Below are 13,378 nucleotides of genomic sequence, written 5' to 3' on the forward strand. Positions count from 1 at the left end.
GATATTCATACTGCGCGTATGCACATGTCACATGTGCACAATATTTGGCTGTCTTTGACTAAAAAGTCAAGAGTCCCACTCCAACAGATCTGCTGAAGGGTCACTGCGGTTTTATATTTCCGTGTAGGATTTAATCTGTCTACTTTTGTTCCACGGCAGTGAAACTAGATTGATGAATTAAATGAAAATACAAGGATGTAGAGAAAATTGTTTTTTATAAATAGATTTGTTTGATGCTGATTGCCCTCGTCACAACAAGAGAGCAAATAATTATGCTTGAAGCCTACTGCAAGGCAGCCAGTTATTTGTTTGATACAACATTGAGGACCATTTAAATCTAGATTTAGACAGATGGACAGACTTTATTAATGATTTTATAACAGCAGCCGGTTCTCTTAAACAACAGTAAATATGCAGCGAATACAAAAGCAACAGTAAATACCATGAACGAGATTTAAAATCTGCCTGTTTACAGTTTAATTTGACCATTGTATTTGAGTTATTTTTATAACTCCCTTTATTTTGCTGTGTTTTCCTTACATGTGTTTTGTGTGTTTTCCAGGCTCACACAACAGGGTGAACCAGTGTCCTGTCAATGAACATGGCTGCCTGGACCTGGATGTGTGTATCCATATGAGCAAAGTGTGCGATGGAGTCCCCGACTGCTCCGATGGCTGGGATGAGGGCCCTCACTGCAGAGGTAATAAACACACACACAGCTGCAACTCCCACTTTCTATAAAACACACTCCGAAGAGGTGGTATCACTATTTTCTCCATCTCCTGTCGCACAGAGACAAGCGTGTCAGCCTTTGCTGTGTGTCACAAATGACCAGCCGAATACTCCTCGCATCTACTTGTCTTCCCATCCAAAACTATAATCTCTATCCAATAATCTCCTCTATTAGGCCCTTTAATGAGCTGCCTTCCTCTGGTTTGTGCAATTACAATGGAAATTCTCTTTCTGGGGGAAAAAAGTAATTAATTTATCAATATGAGGCTGTTTCGCCAATCCCTGCAGTAATGATGAGCATTCAGCCCGCATGCAACTGGAGAAGACTCATCAAATCCTCGCCTATTAATTAGATTCAATAGAAGAATCGGCGACGGAACATATTGGGTCCATAGTGTCGGTCTTTGTTGCAGTAGACAAAGGAGCAAACACTGGCTGCCTACAGAGGATTGCCTCAGTATTCAGCCGTGCCATACTCAGATATAGCTGTCTGACGCTCTGCCTGTTGGGATACATACTTTTAATTTCTGTTGTGTCTTTCTCTCCATGTTGTCGTAGTAGCGACGTGCTGTGCTGTTCAGTATCTAATACCCTTTCCCAGAATATGAAGTCTCTTAATCAAATATTTACATTCAAGACTGGGTGGACCAAAGTCCTGGAACATGGGTTGGTCCGTCAGATGTCAAACAATGTCCGTAATCTCAGATCATCTTATCTCCTACTCATTTAAAGTATTAACTAAAGCTTTTGTTGTCTGTGTCGATATCTGCTAAACTATTTTAGGTTAATTCGTTGTGGGCTTGATTGCAGCTTTATATGTTTTCATTTAATTTGTATTATTCATTGCAGTATAATAGCTCTACATTTTATTCTCCTTTGTGCACAGTACGCCCATGCAATTGAAACAGCTGTAGTGACTTATAAGGTTGATATAGTTTATCCAGCAGGGCAGCAGCACTGTTGGGCTGATGAAGTGGACAGTTGTTCAGAGTGGGCGAGTGTTATCATCCCACACACTGGTCATCACTGTGAGACGAGCCTCCACACAATGCAATGATGTCATCCAATCACAACATCAGCTCTGCCTTACACTGGCGGCACAAGTGCAGCTGTCTGCAAGGCATTGGTCACACACCAACACATTCATGGGCTTCTAGTGCATGCATGCATACGCTCACACGTGCACACAAACGCACACTTACACAGTCACATTCTTGCAACACCCAAACACACCCGTGAACCCACGCGTAAACAGTTGTGTCCCGAACATTTGGCGTTGCTGTTTGTGAGCTCCCGTCTTTTCAGGGAAAGGCCTGGCCTTTCACAAGCGTCCGTGTGTTTGCTTGTACAAACTGCCAGGTTGTGCAAGTATACCTGGACGCTGATGCCTGAAAGGACACTTTGTCAGTCGGCGTGTCCGAGTCGTTCTGCCAAAGTTGTTGACAAGAGTGGTTAGAAAAGGGAGTGTAGGAAGGTTGGGCAGCAATTTTATCTTGCTGAAATACATTTCTTAGTGTGTGGCCAGATTTGATTGTAGAAATGATAGCAAGGGAGTGACCACTCAATGGTGCTGTGATGGGTGGTGAAGTTGATATTAAAGGTTGAGTAGTTGGTTCTATCCAGAAAGACTTTCTGCTATATAACTTGAAATCCTTGTAACATACCCACATCAATGAATACATGAAATGATCCGTCATAAAATAAAAAAAAAAAAGTAATTTATGGCCGTGGCAGGACTGTAAAAACCCCATCCAATCAAAAAAGTTGGGCCGACCTTTTTGTAGATTACAGACATCCCTTTATTGTTTATCTTAATAATTGAGGGCCTAATTCAAACCTATAAAGTGGATAAGACAGCATTATTAATAAGGTATGGAATATGAAGTTTAACTAGTTAATGTCAAATTGTCTCTATCTCTGCAAACAGGTACTGCGTCTGCAGAAACACACCTTTGGTCACTGGTTCCTCATTAGACGTTCTCCAATTGGAACTAGGAGTCTAAGCAGTTTCACATACGTCATTACACTTGGTGTATGTCTGGCTATTTAGAACAATAGGTGTACTTCAAAACGCATATCGGATGCGTTCGGTGTGTTTGGGCCTTTACTGTAGCTACGTGTACTGTGAGCAAGCCTGACACCGAACCCTTTAAGAACCTTCTATGGTTGCAATAGAAGACAGGATATAGTAGACTCGTACTTGTGCAAGGGACTGTCCTTCGGTGCTTTGCTCAAGAGCACGTGAAGACATATGTTGAGAATGTTTTCCAATCTTATGAAGTGATCCAAACCAGTGTCTGGTGTTTACTTGTCTCACTTTCCTTGCCATCCTTTAGTCATCACAGTTCTAGCGTCATGCCTATATTTAGAGGCCCCTTTTAAACTAAATGCAGCCTTTTCAGACAATTGGCAGTTATGTTGTTTTTCTGTCATATGGGTGAAAGTTGAGTCTTTTCATTGATCTGTAGGCCTGCATTTGCCCTTCGTCTGTCATCTTGTGGGTGACGGTGCCTTTGTTGGGGGTCAGGGCTTTAGACCTGCCTCCCTCAGAAGTGACTGATTGATAGGGGAAAAGAAAATGGGGTCATTGCAGCACTCTTCAAGCTTTTTCCCTTTTTTCTCGCCATCCAAAAGGGCTCCCTGATTATTGTAGTGGCTTCATGCTATTGTTTCTACATGCATTAGGCTTTCTTTGTCCTTTATGTCCTACCAACTGTGGAATGAGAATTGGTCATAGGCTACTTGACGCTGCCTGTAATAAGACCACATTTTCATCTTTATTCATGAGTGGGTCTTGACCTAAATTAGTTTATTGCCTGCAGTTAGAGCCGTCTCGCCTGACAAGTCCTGTTTTATTTCCAGACTTTGCCCGTCACTGTATGTAGAGATGCTCCAGTGTTTTGAAACTGTCATGTATTTTCTGATTCATAATGGGCTGCAGATTGAAGAACATCTGAGTGCAGGTTTTCGTAGCCAAGTTGAACTGTCGTGTGTTTGGGAATTATTTTTGCGCCACAGTGTGTGCCGTGTGTGCCGTGTGTGCCGTGTGTGTTTGCGCATTCGTGTTTGTGTTTGAACGTCTGGGGCAGCACGCCGCCACTGTTTGGGACCGCGATAGCTACTGTTTGCTCATTAGACAAGCCACTGCCCTGCTTGTGTTTGCATATGGTTACTTTGTCCCCTTTGACTCTGCAGCTCCACACAACCGCCAATAAATACACTTGTATGCTCCAAATTCTTCATACTGTCACGTACAATGCTACAATGTAAATTGATTATGTCAAAGGTATGTGTATCCATACAAAAACTGAAATGTATACAAACCATTCAGTTTGCGAAGTAGGAATGGGGTCATTTGATGGAAGCATGTAGGGAAACGGTAGGCTCATGTCAACTGCAGGTAGAGGGGCATGTGTAGACATGTTTCCAGACAGTGAGAGCACAAAGGTAGGAATGTCCGGGGAATTACCTCTCTTTAAAGTGTCACACACAGAAATAGCCTGCTTCAATTTATGCTTTCAATTATGGCCTGTGGACGTCGAACTGCAGGGGGCTTTATTTATTTTAATTTTAACATTTTCGGGAGGAAAGGGATTTGTTTGCAGTCCGGTAGGTGAATAGATGAGCTGATATTTTTAAATATTTTTTGTGTGTGTGTGTGTAACTACGGCCATGACCCCAACACCACCCGGTATCACTCAAGTTGCGTCACCCTCTTCCACCCGCCTGTAAGCCCCATGAGTGGATTTTAGAGGAAAACGTCAACAGCCATATATTTCCACACAGACTGTGGACAGCAACCAAGAGCAGTTCTTCTCTTCTTCATGTCTGTTGCCTCTCCTAATGTTCTTTTTTTTACTGTCTCTAATACCGTGTTCATGTTAATCATCCCGTTGACCATGTGTGGAACAGTTCCAAACACATTTTCAGAATCTGCATGTCATGCATCGTCTTGACGGGATGCGTCTGCAACTTCAACTTTATGACATGTAATTTGACGTCTGCAGTGAACCCATCCCAAGCATTTTAGCAGCAGTGGGCTGTTGTTAAGCGCCCGGGGAGCAACTCTGGGTTCAGTGTCTCTACTCGAGGACATTTCAGCATGCAGACAGCAGGAACCGGGGATCGAACTGCCAACCTTGTGTTTGGACAATATAACCACGTAAAACTCGACCCACTCATTAAGAATGGAATCAAGCATTAAATGCATTATAATGAATCAAAGGCTATCTCAAAAAAACTATTTGATTTGGCTTACAAAATAAATACTCAAATGTCACCCAGCTCCAAAAATGCAGAGGTGCACAACGATTACTTTTGGAGACTTTGTGCTTGACGTGCATTTTTTTTTTGCGTGCGCAATTCACTATAGCAAGCATGAATACTCCCACACCCTGCTTCCCTTCAGAGCTATAGATGAGGGAAATTGAGGGTTGCCATCCATGCAGTAACAGGATCAATGGCTTTGGCATGCTTGTTTAGGACTGAAGGCCTCCAGTATGTCACTGTGTGATTTGTTTGCTTCGTTCATTAACCCCTGGTCAAATGTCTGACACGCTGCTGTTGCTTGTTTGCTTGGAGCTGGAACTCCAAATCCTCAAGCCCTTCATGCACTCCTCTCCACCTCTCTTAGCTCTGCCCCGCCTCCCCCTCCCTCCCTTTCTCCATTCTGTTCATTCTTCTGTTGTTTTCTCTTCTTCTGGTCATATTTTCTGTCCTCACTTCTCTCCTGTCCTCTGCTCTTCGTGCCATCATACAAATAGAAACTCTCTCCAGAGGTTGGCAAACCTTGAATCAAAATAGGCCAAGCAATATTTTTGAATGCCTTTGGGGCTCATAGTAGTCAGTGATAAGTGGTATCACTATCAACGTTTATCATCTCTCCACACTATTCTATAACAAAAGTCACTGGGTCCTGATGAAGGTCAATAGACTGAAACGTTGACTGATTAAATAAAAGAGCTTCAAGTGAGTGCCGGAGCAAGTGTTGATTTTTTATGTATAAGAAAAGTCTTACCACACTTATCATACTATATTCAGTTCTCACATCAAAAATGTTCTGAAACAATTTTGTTATAATTATGGGATTTTAATTATTATATATATATATATATATAAAATTATAGGATTTTGTAGATGGATGTGATCGCCACAGCTTTATATTGAGATAATGTTGATGGTAATTAGAACAATACTAATTTAGTCTATGTCGCCCACCCATAGTTAGACATTTGGGTACAAAGTGGAACAAAATGACCCTGGACAGAAGTGCATTTGGTGGGTATTTTAGCACTCTAGCTGCCTGTGGTCTCTCACAGTGAGTCTCGGTGAATGGATTCGATGTGGGCCACAGTGTTTGCTGGGGGACTCTTCCTTTCAGCGGGACCACAACAAAAGGGTCATTGTGACCCACAGTTCCACAGGCTTTATATAATAAGGGCCCTTCACTGGTCCAATCTCTGCTCTTCACAGCAATACTACTGTATGCACAGTGTGTCCATGACCATTCACCAATTTCTGTTGGACGCCAAGGTACATTTCATTGTGCCAGTTGAACCTTCCTTTATCTACACGTTTGTTATAATGGTGTTTACACTTGGTAAATCATTGAGTGGGAAATTTTCTCAACAGGTTCAAGTTTTGAGGATGATATCTGTCGCTCTGCCTTCAGTTATTATAATTTCACTCAGAGGTTGATTGAACTCAATGTGGGTCACAGGTCTGTTCTCATGATTTAAGTAGTGAAATATATTATATCCGCCTGAATTAAAGAGTGACGCAACTATTTTTTTTACAAGAGTTTTAAAGCTAATGGAATCTGTCTGAAATGTCATTTGTTTTGTAATATCAGATGTGTGCCACCACAAGTACCCCGCCGCATTTATCTCTTAGCCGAGACACACACATCTGCTTGCACATGCACACCCTAAAGCTAGCATGATGAGGGGATGTGTGGATGCCCCTCTTTCATTTCCTGCCAAAAGGATGTGTCCTTGAGTTCCCTCTGGGGGCGGGAAAAAAGAGGCCCCCTAACGTGTGCGCATTCAAATCATCTCGTCCGCCACATGCATGGATGAATACACATGCATGCCCCCCCCTCCACACACACACACACACGCACACAATCCTATCTAAACTCCCAGTGGAGACGTGATAGGATATGATAGGATATGACGGTGTTGTTCTGGGAAAAATTGTGCTGGGATTAAGTTTAACATTAGAAAGCTGATCCGTTCACAAACCTACTCAAGGATGCCCTTATTTGAACAGGCTTTATTTAGCCTTCCTTGTTTTTCCGTTGCCCCGTAAATCTGATATGTGTACTGCTCTCTCCTTCCACGTTAGCCTCCACAGTACTTCATGTTTTCTGTGTTTCTGTTTTTCTCTGCTTCAGAACAAGCACCAGGCTGTGCCTCTCATGGGTGCCAGTTTCACTGCGCTGTGACTCATGATGGACCTCTGTGCTACTGCAGCAACGGCTATGAGGTCGCTGCAGATGGAAAAGCATGTAAAGGTGAGTGGGTGATTTGGCAGATTTATTCTCCCTTGGCCAAAGTGAAATTTATAAAACCGTCTGATTAATCGGGACATTCTGCTTGCTGACTGGAATTTGCGTGGGGAAGCATGCAGAGAATATAAGATTTGAAAAAAACAAAACATTTTTGTTATCAAACCTCTTCCCTCAAGTTAGAAGATGGATGCAAGTAATCTTTGCTGTTATCTTGTCCTCCAAATGTTGTATCTATGTACACCCAATGCAGTAAGACTGACTGTGTTTGTTAATGCATTGTGTTATTCTCTTGTAGATTTCAATGAGTGCAATGTGTATGGGACATGCAGTCAGACGTGCATAAACACAGAGGGCTCATACACCTGCAGCTGTGTGGAGGGCTACCTGCTGCAGCCAGACAACCGCTCCTGCAAAGCTAAAAATGGTGAGACCAGAGACGGAGGATGTAGTTCATGTTATGTGATAAATGGCTGTATCACATCTTGTTTACAGTATATTGATATTTGCCCTCTTCCTCTATTTGCCCTCCCTGTCCACCTCTGTCCCGATCACCCTCACCAGAGCCGGTAGATCGTCTGCCTATGCTGTTGATCGCTAACCTCCATGACATCCGCTGCACCTCCCTGAGCGGCTCCACGTCCCGGCTGCTCTCCATCGCCACAAAGCAGACCATGGCCATGGACTTCATCTACGCCGAGGAGACGGTCTGCTGGATAGATGTGGGTGACACTCCCGCCGCCACCCAGCTGAAGTGTGCCAACATCCCAGACCTCAAGTCCTTCACGAACGTCCGCACCATCAACATCTCCCTCAGCCTGCACCGTGAGTAGTTTCAAAGAAAGCTTTTGTGTTTGGAAATAATGACGACAGGTGCTTGAGGGCATGACGGTTTACTTGTAAAGTGCCGATAATAGGGAAATAAATTCCTCGCATAAGAGCTTGTGAGCAACACTCGGGTAATAGGTACGAGTCGTTGGCTCACCCCGTGTGAAATTTCCCTACCTTGCCTCAGGAGTCAAATGGTCAACTGCTGCAACTGCTAGCTCAGACGTTTTGTATAATGTGAAGCTGAACAGCCTCGTCTCTAAAAGCTGCTCATACCAGCAGAAAAGTGGCAAGTAGAAATGCTGACTCCAGTGTTATCTTTCAAAAAGGTTTGTCTTTGAAGATCAGGGGGCACCCTGACACACCACTAAATCATCCCATATAGGCAATGTGCGTGGAGCTTACTCGCCTTGCTATGATGCATACAAGACTGGCAGCATGCCTTCAGGCATTGATAGCAACCTACCATGTAACCTGATTTATGTGCTGACTCTGCATGGCTGTTCGAAAGCCTGGAAATATGTTCTTCCACAGCTCTTGTTTAATGCATTCAGATGTCATCAGCCATATCCCAAATAGGTGATTGAATTTGGGTATGATGACGTTTGGTATTGCATGTAGGTGTGAATGGTTGTCTGTCTTTATGTATCTGAGTATCGGAGCTGGGATCGGCTCCAGGTCCCCACAACCCTTGACAAGTAGTTACAGATGATGGATGGATAGATGGACATTTGGTATGAGCTTTTCCCACAGAGGTCCTCTCAGCCTTCATTAGTCCTGCCAGTTGCTGTACATGATGTTGTGGAAGGTGTTGTAGATCGATAGTGAGTGTCTGACCCGTGGAGGTCCTCATTGACATCGTCTTAACTCACAGACTGTCATCTCTTGGGAAACACCCAGACACAGAGCATGTGAACACGTCTCTCCGACAGACCTGCTCATATAATGCTGACATGATTTATCTCTGATTTCAAGCCTGACGCCGTTTGTTTTTATTTGGTCGGCTGACAGAGCCGTTACTCTCTAGGAATGGGGGCAGAAACGTAGACAAAACATAAAAGCCCCGGTGTGGGTTTGTGCATGTGTTCGTGCATGTGGGAAGCGTTCCCTTGAGAATTGTCCCCCAGGCATGTACCGGCAGACGGGAAGAAAACAAGTGGAGAAAGGGGGGCGTGCAGACCCCTGAAAACCTGTGACGTGATCAGAAGGGCCTCGGCTCATATCCACTTCAAATGAAGCTTGTGTAACTGCTGTCACCTCTGACAGCTGGGGGCAGTCTGGGCTCAGCGAACCCCAGCGTCCTACAGTGGGATTTTTCCAGTTACCCGTATCCCTACTCTCTCCCTTTGTCTTGGCTTGTCACCATGGCATTTTTTACATTTTTTTTTTTATTATCCACTGCTCTGTTAAGTGGTCTGAGAGGAGTGAGATGTGGAAGTGGAGATGGACCCTGAGAGGAAGATTGAAGCAAAGGGAGACAAGGGAATAATAAAAATGAAAGGGAGAGAGAAGGTGGTGATTTGCTTGTGTGTGTGTGTGTGTGTGTGTGTGTGTGTGTGTGTGTGTGTGTGTGTGTGTGTGTGTGTGTGTGTGTGTGTGTGTGTGTGTGTGTGTGTGTGTGTGTGTGTGTGTGTGTGTGTGTGTGTGTGTGTGTGTGTGTGTGTGTGTGTGTGTGTGTGTGTGTGTGTGTGTGTGTGTGTGTGTGTACGAGTGGTCATGCAGATGGTATTTACATTCCTCTGTTGGGTTATGTCAGCCTGAACAGCCCCTACATTCCTCCGGCCCTCTTATGTCCTGTCCAGTCAGGTCACTTCAACATACTCATAGCGACGGTTGACACACACACGCACATGCACACGCACACACACACACGACCTAAATACCTTTGACTCATACACCCATTACTTAGTAACATATTTAACTTTTATGATTTCAGATTTTGACTACCACTATACGCACACTGTATCTGTCTGTGTGCTGCCACACTCTCTACACCGTTAGAATATGAAATGCTTGTACTCTTGTACATCTTAGTCCACTGGTAAATAAGAGGCAGCACCTAAAATGAGGCTAAACTGTTTATTTTTCTTCCTATGATGCTGCATGTACTTTATTTCAGGAAAACTAGCGTTAAAGTTGTATCTGCTGTTGTTATTAGAATGAGACTGTTACCTCTGGATCTGGCTTTGCTGTAATTTACCACAGTCAGTTTTTGCCCCAGGAAACAGTTCATCAGCGGCAGTAAGCTACCCAGATCTTGTTGCATCTCCTCTTGTGACTCTTAAAACAATAGCCAGACTTATTAAATGTATGTCCTCTGCTGTGTGAAATGGCACAAATCCTCCTTTCCCCCGAAGGTCAATGATTTATTCCTTAAAAATGTAATAAGATGTCCGTGATTCCAGGCAAGACAGCCCACCTCGACGAATGAACTGACATGAAGGAAAAACCCTGACAGTGTGGGTCCCTTCATGTCCGTCTTGTCTGTCCTCAGTCACTTGGGGAGCAGAAAAGACAAACAGGCAAGAGGCTCTCTTCACACTTTGGCTGACTCCACATTTGTATGGTGCATGTGGGCTTTTAGCTGCGATAAGAGCAAAAAAAAAACAAATTTTACGACTCTCAACTGGGTCAAGCAGTCATTTTACTGCATGATCTGTATGGTTTCCCTTATGGTAATTTGCTTTAAAAGGCTAGCTCCGCTTCACCTGTGTTTCCTTTTCACATTCTGATGATATACATGGTGAGTCTTTGTCAGCTATATTCAGTGTTTTATAATGAGCAGGGCTCAGGTGCACTCCTAAAAGTATGGTGGGCAGACCTGAGGATGGATGTTGATGAAGGCAGGGGGCTGCAGGGTTCACACACACACACACACACACACACACACACACACACACACACACACACACACACACACACACACACACACACACACACACACACACACACAGGGTGAATTATAGCTTCTTGAAAGTGCAGGGCAGATAAGAAGACGAGGGTTCCAGATGTGGCCTGCTCTCTCTACATCTGTGTCTCTGACCGGGGAGATGAAAGGGGAGCAGAGCCTCACCGTCCCATCCTCTCCACCCTCCGAGCGGAACTCCACAGCAGGGACCAGCCCACCCCCCACCTCCACCCCCGTCCCTCTGCCCATCGACCTCCTTCCGTCTTCTTCCTAGCCTTTGTTCCTAAGGGGTTTTTTTTCCAGAATAAATCAGTGCTCAGAAGGTCTTTATAAATAGTGTCAAGAGCTGAAAACGTATAGTTTTATAGTTTTATGGGGGGAAATCGTCTAAAGTCCTACTATCACAGGACACGTTTTACCAGGGGATTTGATGGGATTTTAGAAATAACAATTTAACAGAGATGCTGATTTGCATGGGATTTCTATGATCACATGACCTCTGTCATACTGGAATACGATGGATAATTTGAGGTGAAATTTTTACTTGACACAACACAGACATGGGAGAATCGTATGGGATTAACATCACAGACGACCGCCGCAATTATAAAAAAATTACTAGAAATCCCTCGACAATACTAGTCCTGTAGGGCGTAAGGCATCCTGTCTTGTTGCAAAAAAGTTTTGTATTTTTATTCTGTCAGCTGTCACCTTCAGCCAAAGAGCCTTCATTGTTTTTGTCATGGGTGGACTCAAATCTTCCTATGAAGCCAATATCATCTCTTTCTCACTCAGCAGATGGGGATTTTTATAGCCCCTTAACTGTAGGTTGTATGTCTTATGATGTTATCGAAAATCCTAATCGCTAAACTCCAGAACTGTGCTCTTGAGAGGTCAAAGAGGTTTTTGTTGCACAGATTAATGGGATACTCTGGTACGAGGAGGATTATAGAGGCAGCATGATGACGTTTCTTTCTGCACGTTTACATAGGAACACTTGCTGGGACATGCAAATAGAGGAAATCACATTCAGGTAAAAAATTTGTCATGCTATTTCGGAGTCTAGGCGCCAGCGTGTGACTCGTTTGAGGAGCTAAGTAGGCTGCGGCCCTGTATGTAAATACATTTGGCTATTTGAGCAGAAAGCATGTTTGTTGTTGCCAGCAGGACCCCCTCAGTTTGTGAAACGTTCCCTCAGAGTAGTGTGAGCTGCTAGGTGTTAAGGGCAGGAAGCGAAACGGGGTCGTGAAGGCCGGGGGGGCGATTGGATGAGGAGAAAGGGGTGGGTTCATTCAGCTTCCCAGCAAACGTTCCACTTACCAGAATCTGAATGAGTGAGAACGTCAACAGACTGGCTGGCTCTCTGGATAAAGGGGTCTTCTAGATGTCGGCTGTTACACAACACAGTAGTCACTATGTTGCACAACTGGCTCCTCGGCTCCGTGTACAAGTCTAATCAATGCCTGGTGCAGCCGAGGCGTCCAGCTGGATTGCTTTAGAGGAGTATGGGTTTTCCAGCCGATACCACTGGGAGTATCGCTATCCACTCCATGACGAACTCTCCCCCATTGTCAGAATCTTGGTTCTGATGCTTATGAAACATCTTGGACTGGTTATTACTCCCTCCCTCTGTTCTTTTGCCTATGATTTCACTGGATCATATATTTACAGTTACCTCCCTTTTTTAGATGTGAGATAGCCACTACCTCTTCGGACTTCCAATAAATAATTTCCAGCTTGGAAGCGCACCAGAATTCTTAATGCTCCGATATGGATTTATTTCGGCATTAGCATCGTTCCTTCTTTCCTTCCCTGTTTTTCCACGTTTTCTCCTCAGCTCTGCTTGTATTGTAGCAGCAGCAGGCATACTTTAAGTCCCATGTGGGGCGGACCTTTTGAAGCTCTGTGTATGTTTGGTAGGTGGGGTGGGGAGTTGTACATTAGGCCCAGATGTGTGCCGGCTCTGTTGTGGAGCTTGCTTTGGCTCTGTCTTTTGAGCAACGTGGTTGTCATTGTTGGGGGTCCTCCAGGGCAGATGTTTTCTTTAGGAACGCTCCGAGCGCTGGGACAGGCCTGACTGCAGGCTAACTGTCAGCGGCGTTAGACCCCCCCCCCCCAACATCAAAGTTGTCGCTTGGATTAACTGGAGGGGCACGTGTGGTCACTTTGATTCTGTATGTTTGAGTAGTGGGCCTGTGTGACTGTGTGATGTGTATATGTGTGTATACAGTGTTCTGCTTTGAAAGGAAGTGTGGTTGCAGCTGTTAAAACACAAGGCTGTATGTATCTTCATATCCCCCCCCCCCCCCCCACCTCCCACAGCTGGGTCTCCCTGTCCACCCAGTCCCATACATGACAGAGGGTCTCAGAGGGGGAGAAATGTTTCCAGTGCTAACTTAGCA

At 44.4% G+C, this 13,378-nt stretch overlaps 1 protein-coding gene across 4 annotated transcripts in view; it reads left to right on the forward strand.

The window, feature by feature from the left end:
- The window catches only part of lrp1ab (low density lipoprotein receptor-related protein 1Ab), a 75,641-nt gene that overhangs the window by 21,592 nt on the left and 40,671 nt on the right, over nucleotides 1-13,378 (forward strand). For all 4 annotated transcript variants that reach the window (XM_084015032.1, XM_084015033.1, XM_084015030.1 and 1 more), the window contains exons 3-6: nucleotides 563-700; nucleotides 7,127-7,246; nucleotides 7,539-7,667; nucleotides 7,805-8,065. In XM_084015032.1, the coding sequence (XP_083871158.1) occupies nucleotides 563-700; nucleotides 7,127-7,246; nucleotides 7,539-7,667; nucleotides 7,805-8,065 (648 nt within the window). The remainder of the gene's footprint in view (nucleotides 1-562; nucleotides 701-7,126; nucleotides 7,247-7,538; nucleotides 7,668-7,804; nucleotides 8,066-13,378) is intronic.

Source organism: Eutrigla gurnardus, assembly GCF_963514095.1.
Source record: "Eutrigla gurnardus genome assembly, chromosome: 8".
NCBI classification, from domain to species: domain Eukaryota; kingdom Metazoa; phylum Chordata; class Actinopteri; order Perciformes; family Triglidae; genus Eutrigla; species Eutrigla gurnardus.